At 36.9% G+C, this 19,680-nt stretch overlaps 3 protein-coding genes across 3 annotated transcripts; 1 reads left to right on the forward strand and 2 right to left on the reverse strand.

The window, feature by feature from the left end:
• Positions 1–1,168: 1,168 nt before the first annotated feature.
• On the forward strand, positions 1,169–3,229 carry EAF02_005306 (uncharacterized protein; the record flags this gene model as incomplete). The annotated part of the gene is made up of 4 exons (XM_038901354.1): positions 1,169–1,249; positions 1,298–1,423; positions 1,490–2,907; positions 2,979–3,229. 3 exons carry the CDS (start codon positions 1,169–1,171, stop codon positions 2,879–2,881), a joined length of 1,599 nt encoding a protein of 532 aa, XP_038758694.1. The 3' UTR covers positions 2,882–2,907; positions 2,979–3,229.
• A 10,476-nt stretch (positions 3,230–13,705) lies between these two features.
• EAF02_005307 (uncharacterized protein) lies at positions 13,706–14,560 on the reverse strand (the record flags this gene model as incomplete). Its single annotated transcript, XM_038901355.1, has 1 exon — positions 13,706–14,560. The coding sequence occupies one exon, from the start codon at positions 14,558–14,560 to the stop codon at positions 13,706–13,708; it is 855 nt and encodes a 284-aa protein (XP_038758695.1).
• Positions 14,561–16,913: 2,353 nt separating this feature from the next.
• On the reverse strand, positions 16,914–18,643 carry EAF02_005308 (uncharacterized protein; the record flags this gene model as incomplete). The annotated part of the gene is made up of 3 exons (XM_038901356.1): positions 16,914–17,371; positions 17,429–17,638; positions 17,779–18,643. 3 exons carry the CDS (start codon positions 18,641–18,643, stop codon positions 16,914–16,916), a joined length of 1,533 nt encoding a protein of 510 aa, XP_038758696.1.
• Between the last annotated feature and the right edge of the window lie 1,037 nt (positions 18,644–19,680).

Genomic DNA, 19,680 nt, shown 5'->3' on the forward strand with positions numbered 1-19,680 from the left:
AATTACTGTAGATGCAGATATCGTTTTGAACAAAAATCCCGCATGACACGTCATTCATGGCTTGTAAAGCAATTTTCAATGTTCCGACTCGGATCTGACAAACGAATCAGCTACTCGTAATATTTACTGGCTGATATTTTGACGAGTTCCTCATCAAAATGAAACTAAACCTATATATTTTGAATATCAATATCAAATCAATTTTATATAGGTATCTTATTGAAAGTTTCAATACTGGTAAAATATTAGATCGGATTTGATAGTCCTTTTCATAGTTTTTCCCTGAATAGGTTCAAAAGTTGTATCATTAATTTAATATCTCATAGAAATTTTGATCATTTTATTTATATTACCATGCCTTCGTCAGAATTATCACCGAGTACTTAGATCATCGAGGTCTCATGAGTCATGTCGCTTTGCAGCATCATTGGCAGCTGAAAATCAAGTCTTTCATAGTGAGATGTCATACTACAGTTACAGGCGGACGATATTAGTCATTGCATTACTGAATTGCGGCTAACTGAATTTGAGTTAGGTCTCGAATTCGATTAGACGCAACATTTAATGTCAAGATTTCGGCTGATTTGATAAACTGTTGCTCAAAAATTTGTAAGGTGGGAGGAAGGAAGGAAGTTGGAAGGAAGGAAGTTGGGAGGAAGGAAGGTGGGAGGAAGGAAGGTGGGAGGAAGGAAGGTGGGAGGAAGGAAAAGAAAAAAGAAACAAACATATAGTTATAGTAATAAGTATATAATAAATTTAATATTTAGTATAATATTGAGACTGTTATATTGTAAAACTTATTATATAATGTTTCGTGCTATGTTGTACAAAAGCAAACACACCATAAGATAAAACCCGCGGATCCGGTTAAACAAGACGTAAGTCTCTCTCATTCCTTCATGCAGTCTATAGATAGTATCATGATGTTCTAATAATACATAGGTTTAATCCACCTCCAACAATTTTGTGGAAAACATGTCTTCTGCGAGTATTTTACCATGAAATGACTTGGATTGTGGCGAGCTATGGTTACATTCCTGACATACATACCCGCAGGACCAACAAGATCTTCGGCGCTTGTACTCAGCTGTGCTACCCACTTGTGTGTTACAAGATAAGAATGATAAACAGAGCGTATTCGCTGCCTCAAGTCTACAACGCAAGGAACATGGCTTCATTATCACTCGTGACGCAACTTAATCCTCTTATCCAGACCGACGGGCTGCAATCATCAAGGCGGCTTTATCATGTTTGTGTTCAAACCTCTTGACTATTGTCAAAGCTGACAAATAATTAGAATGCTCTCCATCATCTGAACAGTCTACGCACAAACTTCGAGTCACGACAACAGATGATTGGAGTTCAAGATCGAAGCTTTCTTTTGGAGCAAATGGGAGAGTGGTGTGAAGACATTGGATATCATGTGATACCCCTCATTGCCGTGCTATCATTCGATGGAACTAGAGCTAACCATGGGACACACAACTAGCCTGCTGACTTCGATGTATTAAACGCTATCCACATTGCCGGATCGAAAGGTAAGGGTTCCACGGCATCTTTCATCTTTTCGATATTATCCGAATATTTAAGCGATGGATGTGATCCTGGAGAGAAAAGATCAGCTTCCTTGAGAAAGATTGGTTTATACACGTCGCCGCACATGCGTAGTGTGCGAGAGCGTATCCGAATTCGAGAATCACAGTCGACGGCTTTCACAGATACCCCTCTTGATGAAAAGAGATTTGCGAAGTATTCTTCAGAAATATGGAATCGGTTAAACTTAGATAGCCGAGCGCCCTCTCAGAGTCCACCTTTTGCAAAATTTCTGACGCTGATGGGTCTCCATACATTTATGCAGGAGAAAGTTGATACGGCCGTGGTGGAAGTTGGTATCGGGGGACGCTATGACTCAACCAATATTCTTCGCCAACCCAGCGTCTGCGCTATAACCAGTTTGGGACTAGAACATACCGACCTACTTGGTTCCAGGCTTGAGGGGATTGCATGGGCTAAGGGAGGTATCATGAAAAAAGGAGTTCCCGTGTTTACGGTGCCACAAGACCCCGGAGCTATGGCTGTGTTGGAAGCTGTAGCCGTGTATGAAGGAGCAGATCTACATGTCGTTGCGACACATCCAGATCTCGAGTCCATCGAGCTTGGTCTTCAAGGTGATTTCCAGCGAACAAATGCTAGCTTAGCGGTGGCAGTAGCCGCAAAGCATCTTTCTCGCATGGGATTTAGTGGTATTGCAGACACAGCGACTTTCATGCAGTCCCCACTACCCGAAAAGTTTCGTCGGGGTCTAGAAAAAGCCCAATGGCCCGGGCGATGTGAGACGCGGCTCAATCATGGAATTCGTTGGTTACTTGATGGAGCTCATACCATAGAAAGTATTGAAGTTTTGGGGCCTTGGGTAATCAAAAACATGGCAGCACAGAAACGAGCTCGACGTGTTCTGATATTTAACCAACAAACTAAGGATGCCACGGCGCTACTCCATCATCTTTGGCAGGTTATGACGTCATCGACATCACGTTTCGCTTGTGCGGAGCCGATTTTTCATCAAGCGATCTTTTGTACAAATACTCTGTGGGAAAGAAATGCAGCTCCCGATATTGAACGTGTTTCTATGACATACTCAGGAGATTCGATTCAAGATCTTAAAATACAACATGAATCGGCAACGTGCTGGGCTGAGATTAGTGGAGGAGAATCCGCAGTGACCGTTGTACGGACTGTCGAAGAGGCTATTCGATGTGCAGCTCATGGTTATGGTGATAGCAATTGTGACGAAAAAGACGGCGATGAAGCGGTAGTGTTGATTACTGGAAGTCTTCATCTAGTGGGAAGTGCTTTGGAGTTTTTGGACACGTTTGCATGATTAGACACTTACATAATTCGCTGTTGGTGAGTTAAAGGAAGATGATCATAAAGTGCCTTTGGCGCCCTCTTTGATTTGATACTTAGACGTTTTGCAGGATAAATCGGCAGGCACTTTCTTGAACAAAACTTCTCTACCGTGTGATGATAATGCTGTCATCCGTAATATCTTGGAAAGCATCATGGAAACATAGCAAGCTTGAAGCAGGGTTTGTATTAGGTTACTGTAGTATAAGGGTGGCTCCTATTAAGCGTTTTTAATATTATAGTTCGTATATATGAAGAAGGATTCTATTACTTCTATAGACATTCAATATATAAAATCTTATTAGGAATATATGGGCACTTAGGAATTCGACTTGAAATGCTCATTTTTATTCCGAAATGGATTGGGAATTTTTGAGTATCTTCTAGAATGTCTTATTTTTATATCGAAATAGATGACGAATGCTCATTCCAGATTGAATTACTGTATTCCAGTAATTTCTAGTGGTATTCAATATTGAAGTAATATTGAATAGGTATCTTTAGTGATATGTTTTTCGATATTATCTATGTAAATATTTTCGAAAAAATCGTCACATCCACTATACGAAACAATGTACGGAATGCGAGCAACATCATTAAGAGCACTGGCTTGAGGCATGATGGAACAACATATGTTTAATTTAGAAACTTCAGACATTCTCAACAATTCGGTTGTAACATCGAAACACGCGTTTACCTCCTCGTCGCCCTCCATCCTACCTACCAGAACACAATTTTCCAAAACATGAGCATCCACAATCCTACTCACTGCACTCAAATTCATCCTTCCACGTCTCTTCTCCTGCACCTTTGAAACGCTGAAGAATTCTCGCCTCGCCAACCACGTTTCTTCCAGTCCACCACCCATCCCAGAAGCGCCAAAAGTTAAATGACAAAAACATACAACAGTAGGGATTCGCTGGTGGTCACCCACCCAACTACTAATCTACCGATCTGAGGCTTGTGTATGGCAGAGCGGACGGGATGCCCCAATTCTCCTCAGTCTATGGTCGTATATGACAGAGCGTGGGAAATATGTGACTATATATAATGTTATTCTAGGCTGGATATTGATTTTGGAGGATTTTGGTGAACAGATAAGCTGTTTATGGATTTTATGTGTGAAGGGAGTGTTGAAGAAAAAGTATATCGTTATGCATAGGAAGATACGGGATATTCGTATGCAGCTAAGCATCGATGTTCATGTTACAAACTCTTCCCAATCACGGAGTGTCTACAAACACTCGATTGATTGATTAATTGATTGATTGATTTAATTAACGTCCTTTTCTCAGTCCAAAACTATTTAGAACGGCTAAACTTTAAAAACCTAATAATTGCTAGTGGATATCTATAATAGATATATTCAATTTGAAGGAGTAAAACGAATACTGGGGTGCTATACCCAATCTCTATTCAAAATGCAAATAGAGATTAAATAATCTTTATTTTCTGAAATACTTCCTTTTTCACTTTTTCTTTATCTTTAATCTAATTAAAGTATTCCAATATTTAATTTCTCTTTTTAAAATCCTAAATCCAATTTGCTATCCCTTCCTTTTTATAAAAAGCAAGAATTATCTCCTCCCAAATTGCTTTCAATATAATAAAGGATCCTTTTATTAATAAAATAGCAGAAAAAGGTATTATTTTTCTTTATCTTTATTTCTTTTAAATTAACTCTTTATATATCTTTATAAACTTGATATCCTTTAGCTCTTATTAAATATATATAATCAAAACTGTTGAAAATAATAGGATAAGACTGAATCCTAAACTCTATTGCCTATATACAAATCAATTCGGAAAATTCGAAAATTCGAAAATTAAAAGAAAAACATTATATTATATCAATGCCCAAAGTATGATATTAATTTGAAGGCGATGGCATTCTTTATATTATGTTGTTGTAATATTCGAGTAACTGAAAATCAAAGGGTATAAAAAAAGGTTATAGTATAAATAGAGTAATAACAAGCTTTATATCAAAAAAACTCTTCTAAAAGAAGAGATTTATTGTATATCATATTTCTGTATTTGAAATAATAATCGATAATAAATATTGAATCTAACTAAAGCTTCTATAACCTTTATATCCACATTTAAAACTAATATTCAACTTTTTGTAAATATTATTATCATAAAATCATAATATAATCCTTTGCTATATCTCTAAACCTTTTTCCTTCCAATTCTTTCAATTCCATTTATAACTCAATCTTAGCTCTGCAGACTCTCAAGAGAGAGCTAGAGGTTTGTAGGATGCACCGCGTACAGGTGTTGAGTCTTCGCATCCCTGTCTACAAACACTCCAAACCGAGCTAATCCTACAATGAGATTTGCCGAACAGAGAAACCTCACCATAAAACAGAAGAGGGACCTCGCCCCTAGAGTCCATAGATTGATACATTCCAGTAGGCTTATACCTCAACAGACAATCCACTCATACAAGAGACTTTTGTGCAGCTCATTCAGCGCTTTCGACTCAGACTTGAACAATCCGAAACCAATTCTATAATAAAAAGTACTACGTACATGTATTCCTCGAATATCAGATTGTCGAGATCGCCGGCCCGTATAGTAATAGTGCGAAACCGCGTAGCAATGCAGATCCGAGGGAATAGAATAGTCTTTAAGATAGAGCACGACATGATGAAGATGATTGAAGTAAACGTTATGAGAGGTGATGATGATGTCAATGGCGTCGCTGATTCGCCTGGGAGTTGAAAGTGAACAGGTTGGTAACGCAAGATGTTAGTATCGATTATAGAGGTTTTTTAGTATTTGATATTTTAAATATCATATTATGGAGTGGGAAAAAACAATGGTGTCATCTAAGAAACAGGTGTCGGGATATCGATCATGTGATCTAAGAGGGCACTGTATTGCACTAGCGTATATACTAGCGTATGCACTAGCGCTAGCACTTCTACTATATCAAGTACTAGCTTTCCATAGTTAATAATAATCAAGACGAATAATACAATCAATCATATTGATAAGAATAAAGTACTTTACACTTTAATCAATATCAAATTGATACTAATACTAATTAGTAATATTACAAATTAGGACCTTGGATTCTATTAGAAAGTATTAGGTGTTTAAAAGTAGTATTTAGAATTGATAGAAATTCTGAAGAGATTACAAAGAAAGATATCATTATATTAGATACAATATGTTTTCTCTCCTTATTATACTAAAGAATATACTCTAAATAATTATATCAGAAAAATATATTCAAAAGAATCAACTAGTCAAGTATGACGAATTGATTTTGTATTTATTATATATTTATCTTTGTACTACATATTATATAAAATAAACCCTTTATTTAAATACCTTTTATATACTCTTTTATACTTTTCATATCTACAATCTATCTACAACCTTCGAAATACCTATAACCTTCAAAATATCCCTATACATATTCTATTATATTAGATAGTAATAATATTCTGATTATCTTTAAGATTATCAATAAGGAATTATATATAAAAGAGGAAGAGGAGCACTACAAAGAATGATTAAGCCTATTAAAGGAATAACAGACTGATAATGGAATTGTTGATTTTGACTCTAAGGAATTTATTAAATATATTAAATTCAAGTGCAAGTAATATGACTATAAGGATATTAACAACGATAAGCTAGTTGAGATCTTTTATAATAACTTCAGTATATTTATAAATAGACAATTCACAAAGATTTATTAGTTAAATATACAAAAGCTATATATGGTATTATGTATCCAAAGGATATGGATATCGAAATTAGATATTAAAGTATTTACAGCTTTATATAACCAATTATATAGATCTACTATAAATGTGTAAACGAAAAATCAAGTTTAGAAAGTTCTGAAAAATTGTAATCTTAAAGAATCTAAATTTAGATTTGGAATAATTAATAGATTTATTAATAATAACTTTAAATACAATAAAGATAATTGAAAAGATAATAAGAAAGATAATAAAGAAGGAAATCCTGATAATGATAATAATGATGATAATAATAGAAAGGATAATAGAGGTTGATGTAATAGAAATAAAAAATCATTGATATATTCTAATATACAATCTTTTATCAATTTATCGAAATTCTATACCAATAAAGAGAAATATAACGAGGACAACGATAATTTCGATTTCAAAACTCTTAATATTCTACGAAATCTCATAATATGCGGAAGTGCCTATAAATATACAATATAAGGCATTCCCAATTATACTAAAGAACAACACATTCGAGTTCTTTTATACCAATTACAAAGCATTATTACCTATATTCAGAGAGCTTTACATTTATATACAAAGTAACTTTGAGGGAAAAGAGTACCAATACAATATACTATTTAAATGGAATAGTATTATTCTCAAATCAATTAAAAAGGAGTATAAAAACAAGCCATTTAGTGAGTATCTTACTATTATGATCAAGTAGCTACACATACTATAGTATCGACTTGATCCCGTTATACGGCAGATGTTATATCTATACAATAAGCTTATACTAGTATATAAAGATATTGAAGCATACAACCTAGCTTGTTTCGATTCTAAAAAGGAGATGTTTGGTTTAATCAACCAATTGCGATAATCTATTAATATATAAAAGAGATTGTATAAGGAAGAAGATATAGTATTATTCACTAACAGAAGATTTCGTAGTAATAATAACCGGAATAGTTCAGGTGGTTCTAGAGGTTTCAGAAGCGATAATTTCAGAAGCAATAGCTTCAAGGGTAATACTAATAGGTTTCGATAATAATCTAATTCTTCGAATCAACGAAATCGTTGTTGGATATACAAAAAAGAGGGATATCAATCAACAAAGTATTCCCAGGAGGAATAGGATAAAAATCGATGTGAATATCGGGAAAAGATTAAGAATAATAATAATAATATATTTAATAAGCGCTACAATTAATAGTTAATCGAATATAAAGGAAAAGCTATTAATGTAGAATCTAATTCAGAAATCAAAATGGGATAGTTCTTTGTAGATCTTGATATTGATAATGTTAAAGAAGAAGCATTTTTCATTAGTTCAGAATTTGTAAATAACCAAAAGATATTTAATCAGTTATTAGTCAATACGATATTACATATATTGATTAGAGATTCTATTGAAGCTATTCTATTAATAGAAAGTGCGATAGATATCTTTTATACAAGTTATACAAGTAAGGAGTTCTTTGGTATATATATCGATATAGCTTGTGTAAGTAAATCTATAATTGGGATTAGATAATATTATGTATAGCAATAGATATGCCTAATAATGTATAATCTATAAATAATAGAAACAGTAAATATACACTTTGGAAAGGGGATTGCAATATCAATAGATTCATTTTGTATTGATATTGTTATATGGATATATATATAGTAGTAAGCTATCAGGAAACAATCCCTGATACTGTGCCTTTTGGACAGATTGCGTGTGTGGCGTAGTGGTAAAGCTTACAACTCCTATTGTGTCCGCTTACGTAACAGAGTATCAGGGATTGTTTCCTGATAGCTTACTACTATATATATATCCATATAACAGATATACTATTTGGATACATTGTTTTTTATATTGTAAATACCGATATTCTATTTTTATTGGAACTTGAGGATATAGATTGGCTTAAAGCATTCTACAACAATATCACTAACAAATTCATTAATCCAATTGGTTAATATTCTATTATTAGGAGATGCGGGTATACATTTTTGATATGGAAAATAAATATGGATTAGTTTATTCAAGAATCTATTTACTAGAATGACTATTATTTAACGATTATTGAGCTATAGTGTTTATATCGATAATTCGGTTACCTATTTGCATAACGCTTTTATAATATATTATAATACACAGGCTATAACGAGAGTAATAATATTATAAAACATTTTATTAAATACTATAAGCACTATCAAATGTATAATAAGTTATCCGGATGTTTCAGATTCATTTTATTAGAGGATACTGAATTTAACTATGCTATATATATTAATATTATATATATTATAGGTAAACCAGTTTTGTATATTGTTGATAAGGCAATACGCTATCAAGCAGCTTAGTTCCTTGAAAACATTTCAGTTAAGTATATATTTAATATTCTTTGAGAGTATTAGATTAATATATATATGGGATCATCAGATTACATTATTTATAATATAGGAAAAAACTTTGTAAATAAAGAGTTCATTCAGAATATAAAATCTATATCAATTATTATTAAGAGTGTATTAGTTGAAGTATACAATTCTATAGGTATAATGAAGAGATATCATTACTCCCCTATACTGTATATATAAGATTTTGATTAAAGAGCTTGAAGATAATAATTTGATGAAAACAATAATCCTATAAATAACAGTGAAAGCTGTGAATAATATAGTTAACCGAATAAATTTATTCTCATACTATTAGTTTATAGGATATACCCTAGATTGAGTGATATTAACTCACCAACCCCAATAATCATTCAACATATAAAAGCTATAAAGAAGCTATAACAGAAGTATATTATATACAAACTAAAAGACAGATCACAGAAACGCTCAGATTGAAGAATAAACCATCCACAACATCAATTCTTATTCTACCACTTAATTCATAAGTTTTAATATAAAAAGAAGGAAAAGGTAGCAATATATTAAATAAATAGATTGAACCATACACTCTGATTGAAACGAATAGGGAAATATATAAAGTGAAACTCATCAGTAAACCGACTAAATTTCAATCTATATCTATATAACCTTTTTATAAAAAGCCTAAAGAAATCGAATCGAATAACAGTAATAATATGAATAATGATGACGACAGTAACACTATAGTAGTTGATACATTACGAATGGAGATATCACGACTGCAAATACCACTGTCAGTGGTATAACCAGATATGTAACTACATCGTCGCATAAGAAGCAACTTGACTAATATAATTAATTTGACAAATATTGACATTAAGCTATTACTATTACAACTAACTGTATTTTTACAAGATGATATATCTATACAATATAAAAAATCACGACACAAGGAAGTTGACGAACTAATAGAAAATGGAGTCTTTAAAATCATTTCAAAAGCTAGCATACCATCCGGAATATAACTATTTAAATTACGATTTGTTGACAAAATAAAAGAAGAAGGTACTAATAAAACATACGCAAAATCACGACTAATGGTTCAAACATACCAAAATGCAGGCAAAACCACTGTTTTGACACAATCACTAATTATTCAATACATTAGCCAGTGTATTATATTTACACTTACCGCTATTTTGCAAGCATCAAACAAGCATATTCAGATCTATTTACAGAATATTATATAAGCATACACCTAATCAACCACAACTTTGAATAGATCTATTTATATAGAAGCACCAGAAGAGATCAGACTTGATTTCAGATATATACTATACATCATAAAGCCCTTATATGATATACCAGAAACAAAAAATCACTAATTTGGAACCTATTACAATCACTATAGGAATAGGCTAAATATGATATAATCTATATACAATCCCTATTTATTTTATTTCAATAACAGCATCGGTATTATAGGACTATAAATCAATGATACTCTTATAGTTGTAAACAAAGATTTATATAATTAGAACAAGAGTAATTGGAGAAAGCCGGATTTATGGCTAAAAACAGAAAGCAACTCATTGAAGATTATCCACTTAAGTTTAATGGTGGTTTAATTACTCTTAAGGGTGATAGAATTTATCTGAATCAGGAGAAATAGTACGATAATCTCCAAATGGTTATGCTAGGGAGTGTTGATATACAAGGAACGAGGGGAAAGATTCAAAAGAATATCACTTCAAAGAACTAATATATTGCTTAATGTATGAGAAGTGCATATATTATAATAGTATATCAACCAGAGGCATTATATTATCTTTCAATTACTATTCAAATAATAGATCTGAAGGAAGAAGATGTTATTAAGCTTAATAAGATTATCAAATAGCAGATGGACAATCCAAGAAGAGAATTAATCTTTATACCTTTCGATATAGATTTTATTGACTTAGTTGTCTTTACCGATACATCCTTTATTAACAATACTGATTTATCATTGCAAATCGGCTATATTATATGCCTTATAGACAAGCACAGCAATACTAATATCATCTACTGGATATCGGTCAAATACAAGAGAATCATTAGGAGTGTACTAGCTTCTGAGCTATATGCACTAATTCTAGGTTTTGATATCGGAGCTGCTATTAAGGGTACTATCAATACTATTCTCAAACCTAAAAAGCGAATACCACTTATACTTTGTATAGATTCTAAGTCACTATATAACCTATTAACTAAGCTCAGTATAAACGCGGAAAAACGATTTCTGATCGATATTATGGCTTTACAACAATATTACGAAAATAAGGAGATTACAGAGATTAAATGGATTGACAGGAAATCGAATCTTGTGGATACTATAACTAAAAACGGTGTATATCAAACTTAAAAGACTTGATTAATATTAATAAAATAATCATTAAAGTGACGCATTAAATAGAAAAAGAATAGTAGAAGGGGAGCTAAAAGAATAGGAGTAGAACATTATGCTTAAGATTGAATAATGAGCTTAGGCTTAAAGCATATGATCCATTCAACTTAAGAGTTGCTAGTATCGGGATATCAATCATATGATCTAAGAGGGCACTGTATTGCATTAGTGTATATACTAGCGTATACATTAGCGCTAGCACTTCTACTATATCAAGTATTAGCTTCCCATAGTTAATAATGATCAAGACGAATAATACAATCAATCATATTGATAAGAATGAAGTACTTTACACTTTAATCAATACCAAATTGATACCAACAACAGGAGTTTCGAAATTCGGAACAAGACTGGATATTCGTGGCACCTGTTTTCGAAGATGCAGAGCAAGCAAAGATAATGATGAGGCAAAAGAGAAGAGTGTCGGAGTCTAGATAATCCCCCATATTCAATCAAGGAACCAAACAGTCCCTACCCTCTTTCTCTCCCCTCGCTACGGACTACGAGCTTTAATCCTGTATAGTAATAGCCCGTACATGATATTTCTCAATCATTCCCAGAAGACCAGACAATTCACAAAATATCACATCAACCATCTATCTTCTCTGTATATATTATACTACTCGAGCTGATATTATACAAAATAAAGATACAACATATCGAAAGCTAAGAGAATTGATAAATATAAAGTTCAATTGCTCTTAAAAGTATTGTCATAGAATACACATAATATTCTTTAGACACTGTTCAATTTCTCAATCCATTCGTCTCATTAGCGCACCATGAGACACGAGAATCTTTTTACAAACACTACAGTCCATAATAGCAATCACCAGAAGACACACTTATATATCCAATCAGCTATTCCAAGGTAGTCATTATTCGCTTCACTAAATTTCGCCCCCCTCCGCCCCCTCGATTAGCTCACCGAACGCCAAGTCCATACAAACGAATGAGGCTGTGTGTTATTCTCCACACACTATTGTCAAGACAAAGACTATGATTGGAAGAGAATCTCATGTTACACTGCATGATGAAAAGGTACCGCAATGAAAATTGAGAAGACCAATGTGCTTCTAGAAGGTCTGACGTGTGAAGTCTGTACATAAGGTTAAATTCGTGGCCGGGTTGAAACCCTAGATACGTAGGCTAGGCTCGGGCAAAATAGCCAGCCCGTTGTATTTTACAAAAAATGAGGATACAAAGCCGTGATAATTTGTAGACGCGAGATCACTGAGCGCTTTCATTTGTAAGATGAGTATGGCTGGAAAGGCCATAATTTGGGAGATTAGGATGGCTTTAAAATGTCCACTCCGGGTGGTATGGTGACAAGGGATTTACCGCTAATGCAGTATGTGAGGCTGTCGCTGTTCGCCCTACAACATAAGCTTCCCCCAAATACTTCCCATGCATGATTATTTGACGATCTAATCTATCCAACACATAGGTATGATGTTGAGTGGCTGGAATACTTTCCCAAGTAAGATATCAGAATGCACTGTTTCCTGGACGCGTTCAATGTCTCTCATTCATCTGCCTAGAAGGATGACAAGATGACATCCGATCGAACTATTTCCCTGAGAATATGCCTTACCATTTATAGACACCGAAGAATGCTTAGCAAACCCCGCACATATATGCACGATTGAGAAGAGACAAAAATTGCTGGTGAAATACTATTTATTCATAACGACATCAACATAAATCATGAGAAGTGTTGTTCATCATCATAATCCAAAACGTATAGCATATAAATATATGCACCTCCTAGGAACAGAGAAAGAAAGCAAGGAAGAAAGAATCACATTTGGGTATAGAAATCGTTCAAGAGACTTTTCGTTTCGACCATGATCCAGCATCGCGAAATTTAAAAATCTCGAAAGGGACAAAACAAAACTCCCGATAAAACCCTAACGCTGCGCAATCAAAAAAGATTATTGGTCGGTCCCACTCGGTGTCCTATTGGGTCAAGGTTACCGTGCTTAGGCAACGAGCAGATACGCCCTGTCGAAGAGGCGAACGGTGAGCGCCTGTGTTCCTGCATCAAAATGGGAACCCGCATATAAATTCACTCATTTGGCGAGAGAACATTTGAATAACACAAAATACGAAGAACTCAAAACAACGGCCCCTGGAGAGATAAGTGGCAGAATTCGCCCTCTGCACAGCCACAGATCGTTCGGGATTGTGAATATAAGGTCGCATAGGTTCCCAAATATTCCTTTGGGATTGGAAGGACAGTCTTTTGCGTGTGAGTAGCAAGCTAGAGAATTCGAGTGTATTCTGGATGCTCGATCGATACTGGCATGTGCTTCCTTGAGAAAGTTGAGCTCTGTCTTTCTTGCCCTTTGTGTGCTTGGCCCGAACGTTTGCGATGTCGCTCTTCCTTCTGCAGATCGCATGGAACTTTAGACTCTCTATCCCGCTTGAGTTTTGATTCAGGCGTCTCAAATCCTTTCCGTACGAGACTCGGTACTAATGGACGTTCGGTATATTGTCCAGCCAAAGTGTAATCCGCATCATTCATCAGATTATTCCTCCACATATATTCTATTACCGAAAAGTCTGGTCGAATATTTGTTTTCCCGTCAAGGAAATGATCACGACTATGCATCATTCTATCCCCCCAATTACCACGCGAATCGTTGGTGTCTTCGAATTCTTTATCGCAGAAGAGGCAGAAGCATTTCGATGGAGGAGGAAGGTTTTTGAAATGCGTTAGGCTATGCGCAAGCCAGTTGTCGAAATCATCCGGACGAAATGTTACTCCACAATTTATCGATATGAATTCGCATGGAAGGACAATGGTAGTGTTGATTTGAGAGATTTGAGGTATTGGGAGGTTCCATCCAGCAACAGGGTTGGATTGAATGGATTGTCGACTGGTAGCTGTTGTGTATGACCCTCGAGACTGCATGCTAAAAACACTTTCGTCGTTTTCGCTACAGGGCGATATGGTTGATGTGGAATCTTGGCTGATAGTCGAGCATGTTGAGGCATCGTACGCTTCATTTGCGAATTGTCGGGGAAGACGATGTGTACTTGAGAGCAGACCTGCGAAAGGATCTTCGGAGTCATTGAGGTAGCGGTCAATGGGTGCATCATCGTAAGTTGCCATCTTATATCAACGTTTGCAGGTCAAGAAGTAATCTTGGAAACTGCCCGCTTTGATGATAATGATCAAGGTTCTTGAATACAAATGATGGATTTGATGGGTAAGGTTGACAGTGAAGGGAAAGGTGGAGCGTCGATAAGATAAGAACAGGCTTGTCGATCACTGGAAACAAACGAACGAACCCCTAAATTACATGACGAGTGTCAGGATCGAGGACCGAAGACGATGAGAACGACGAGATATGAGATTTATGGGAACAGCTTTCTATGTCCAAATGAAAAGTCAACATATACTGACCTGGAACTGGAAGTCTGATCTGAAGTTTAGTTATTTTGAGTGGTAATTATCGCCTTAGGTAATTATGCTAGGGATTGAAAATGTTTCGCGATATTTATATTTGCGGGGAAACTTTGGGAATTGACTTCGACAAGCTCGGGAGGAGCTCTAACCAAGTGCCGTGAAAGTTTTGTGGTTCCGCTTCTCTTCCCCAGGTTTTGGTGCAACAAACGGCTGCTGGTCTTTTACGAAGAACAACAACAACAACAACTATAATTTGCAAACCAAATCCGACAATCGAAGTATCGTTCTTTTCGTTCGAGGGATGAAAGCAAAGATCGGTCAGTATCTATTCGATAAAGTCGTTACTTTGAGAAGAAGTAAGATGTGGATGATATTTGGTCAAGTCGCTGACCACAGCAAATTGAAGGCGGAGGGGACACAAGTTATTAAAGAAGCAAGTCAAAATCTTGATCCCACCCACTTAAATATCTCTCTAGCACGGAGGCTCAAACTTCATGGACTTCGTTCGGAATATCTCTCTCTTTCCAAAATTTCTTGCATCGCTTCTTTCCTTCTACTTCCTCTTACGGACAGGAAACAAATCGTTTTCCAGTGAAACTATCAACTATTCGTCACTTCGCGAGCAAAGGTTCCATCGGCCCTTAACTCGACCACATAGCATCCACAATCTCAAGCTACAACACATCCGCATCCCACATCCCACGCATCTATACAAGGATAACATGTATCTTGGGGTTGTTACACATCGATCCTGTAAGCAAAATCGTGTGCATACATACTTCGAACTCTCACCCAAACAAATGAATCATGCGAATTTGAATTACCGGAGCGATATGATGCGATGGCATGCAACAAATTGCTCTTGCATTTGCTGCGTGTAGTTTCCCGACCTTCCTACAAATCTAGTGGTTCTTGAGAAAGGGTTCCACGATAGCTATCGACCAGTTCACCCACGCAACCCCACACCGCTTCTTGATTGCGCATTCATACTATGAAATGAGCATAACTCATACAAAAACCATGCTGATGAGGAGGTGAGGGAAAATTATTTCCTAGGGATGCGGGATCATCAGACCACAACCAATTCAAACGAGCTACGGCAGCACATTCTCAACATTCCTATTCGACGTTTATGTATACTCGGCCGACTGAGCATGGTCTTTGACTCATGTTCAAGCGGCATCTATTTCATACATCACTCGTTTGCATATCATTAAAGCCAACTGAATTTAGGGAGTTCTGTCTAGTGCTAACATAGTCTCTAGCTTCTACCTTTACTCCAAATACAAGAGGCTTCTTTTGTGACATGACTTTCTCACCACCATCGATACATGAACTCGTGTAGAGTTCATACGTTATCGCCAAGATTTATTTCCAATGCACTACCTTTCGAGAAAGAATACGACACCTGCAGTGCGTGCTGCAATCTCCTGATTTGGAGTTCGAGAGACCATGAAAGCAGCCAAATTGATGACCACAACTACTGCTCGGGAAGATCACAGGTTCGGTATCAAGGTTATCGTCAATCATAAATCCAAAACATTGACGCAAACACATACGCCATATGCAAAGTTGTGGGTAAATTCCACGCATATACATTGAAAATTGGTTATCCTCGCATGGCTCGTTCCTTAACCCCGCACTTACCAATGATTTTGAAGGATACAGGTTGCTTAGTGAGCAACAGAGCCTCAATGACCCCGCTTTCGAATTCGAGCTACGATGGAAACTGGAATTATTACTTGGTTGCATGTGAAGACGACGATCTTCGACGGTTAATCACGGTATCTGGTATCATGTGCGATCCTATATTGGGTACACGTATACATGCACATGTATGTATGTTTGTTTGCTGGAATTGTCACAACTCTTCCAGTATATCTGTTGGATTTATTATCTGAAGATATAGCCCAACCTATCACTCATGCCTTTCCATGCCCATTGCATGAAGACACGAGTCACATGGCGGCGTAGCAGAGATTAGTTCTCCACCCTCTTCCGTGGGTATCTTTTCATATGTAATCAGTCATCAAGATGTGATTTTTTTCCTCAGCCATCAATCAGGAGCGCAAAGCACCTTCATCTTCGCAACAATATTCACCAAATGGTTTCGTTCTCCATTTTCATCCCCTGCTTTCATGATTCCAGGAAACGTCACGCAGCTAATTTCTCGCTCGTTCAAAGTATCTTCATCTTCCCCCCCAATATCTTCCATTCTCTCCTCGTCAAACATCGTTTGTTGATGTTCCTCAATTATGGGCATCATTATACTAAAGACTGCCTTTTGAACTCGCAGTAATCGTGAAAGATCAATAGCGGCATTAATTATGGTTTTCAGCGACTGATCTCTAGCTTCAGTACTTTGGACATCAAATATCGGATCCAGCAAACTATTGAATTGCGCAACAACGGTATTGACAACAGTGGTGGTCTCCGATTTAAGCTTTTCAGGAGCTTCTTTCAGCAAAATCCCGAGCGTCGTAGATCGCCATTGGTTCATTGCATCTTCGGGACCTTTACATTTCGATCAGCTCTTCAAACTCCGACTAACAATCAGATGGCTTTTCTCACCATAAGAACCTAAAGTTATTTCCGTTCTCGCAATTTCCATGGCTTGTTGCTCTGGGAGACCGACAAAGTATGCTCGGAAGATATCAAACACTAATATACTTGATACAAGGGATTGTATGAAGTTAATTTTAGATGATGTTGCTAGATGCTGATACATGGGTACCCAATGCTCCAACTCGTGCCGTACTTCATCTGAAGCCTTTTCTAAATCTGTTGCAAGTCAGCTTAGTTTAACACGTTACTTTACCACATTGTCAATAAAAATACAATATTCACACATTTTCCTGCTCAATATGCGCTCATGGAATTTCTCCCAACATAGCCGTGTCAAAATAAAGCTCCAAACGTACCAATTCTTCCCCTCCTAAAATTCGATATCACCCAATTCTGCAACGCATTCCCAATCCACTGCATCTTCTCCGCAACCACCTCATCCGTAACCTGTTCCCCTCCTACCCCGCCCCGTCCACTACTACTCACCCACTCCTTCAACCCCCTCACCTGACCCCTCAACGCCATAATCTCCTCATCCTTCCCCCTCATCTCTCCCATCGCATCATTATACGCTTCGCGAAACGCATCCCGATCCAACATCAATGCTCCCACACGACTCTGCACCTCAGCCGCACTGGGACAATTCGCATGCGCGGATCGGAGGAGGCGCAGCTGGGAATCGGTGGCTAGGTAATTGGTGTGGAGGGTAGAATGCGCATTTTGTAGAAGATGAAGGGTTTCGCGCGTGTGGAGGAGTGTGGTGGTTAGATTGTGGATTTGGGAGTCGGGGGGGAGAGGTTCTTCTTCTTCTTCTGATTCTGATTCTTCGTCTGAAGTTGAGGGATGAGGGTTGGGGGGATAGTCTTCTTCGTCGTAGGGTTCGTGGGAGGGGGGCGAGGGTGTGTTGGAGCGTGAGCGTGAGCGCGATCGAGAATGTGGAAGTGGATGGAAATGAGTGGTTGATTGCGGATTAGGGTGAGAGAGTCGAACGCGTGGTGGTGCGGTTATTTCCGCCAAGGAAGATTGCGATTGCGATGTTGTAGAAGTACAAGGGAGGTAATCATAATCTCCTCCTTGGGATTTTGTATTTGTAGACCCGGATCCAGATCCAGACCCAGAGATAGATATGGAAGAGGATGCAGCGCGATGCGCAAGCGAATGCGCAAGATCGATTCGAGAAGATGAGGGTTTCGGCGCGTGTTTCTTTTCTCTGGCGCTCATTTTTGCGGGTTGTGGTTGGAGAGGATGAAATCCTCTTTTTTCTAGATAGATGGCTAGATGGGTACTTGATGAATAGATGAATGAGACGTTTTGTACCTCGTGAATAGGTACAGTGTTATACCAATACCGTAATATTTCGTATGCAGTTTCAATTAGATATCTAGATCGGTGGATAGATGGATGCCTACCGGTGTGAGAGCTGAGATGGTGAAGAAAGGTAGGTAGCTCCGTGTATCGCGTAAGTGGGATTTTTCAATCTTTCTCTCTTCACAGAAAACTAGTAAATTCGCAAAAGATGAGATAGAAATGAAGAGGGCATATTGAGAATTAGATACCTAGTGAGTAGGTAGGTAAATGGGTAAAGAACAACTCAACCCCAAATATCCTTTGCTTCTCAACAATCCTCGATAAGATAGAATACAATATAATCTCTTCATGAAAAGAAGATGAAGATGAAGAAGAACGTCTTCCGAAAAACCAAACCCACGAAAATCAAAACAAATAAACAAACCAAATCATCGAAAGAGGAAATCCCGAAACGAAATGAACCCTTCTACCTACCTTGCCCACGGAGCAAAGCGAAACAAATGAATATTCGTGTGGTGGAGAGAATTTCTTCAGATTGATCAAATGAAGGAAGATGAGAGGTTCTTATTCTGCTGCCTGGAAGTATGAGATGCGATGAGGGATGGATTGATAGATGGATGGATGCATCAATTTCCTGGGTAGACGTAGGGAATCAATTGTGCTCTGTATTATTTGTTAAGCGCTAGGTGCTCGATTTGTAAGGAATGGATAGACTGGTTTTCTTTCTTGAGGGGGGTGGGAGGTAGCGGGTGTATGCGTTTTGTTTTGAAATTGGATGGATGGGTGGATGGATGGATGAGTAGATCAATCATAGGTGAGATTGATTATGAGTGAGGGGTTAACGGGAGATCTGCAGTTTTGAGTAGTGGTGGGTGTGAATGAATTAATATCGGGACTTTGGTTATTGAGTATATATATGTGTGTTCCTACCTATGTATGTAACGAGTAAG

The sequence above is a fragment of the Botrytis sinoallii genome, assembly GCF_014898435.1.
Source record: "Botrytis sinoallii strain Bc 23 chromosome Unknown BSIN_008, whole genome shotgun sequence".
Lineage (NCBI taxonomy): Eukaryota > Fungi > Ascomycota > Leotiomycetes > Helotiales > Sclerotiniaceae > Botrytis > Botrytis sinoallii.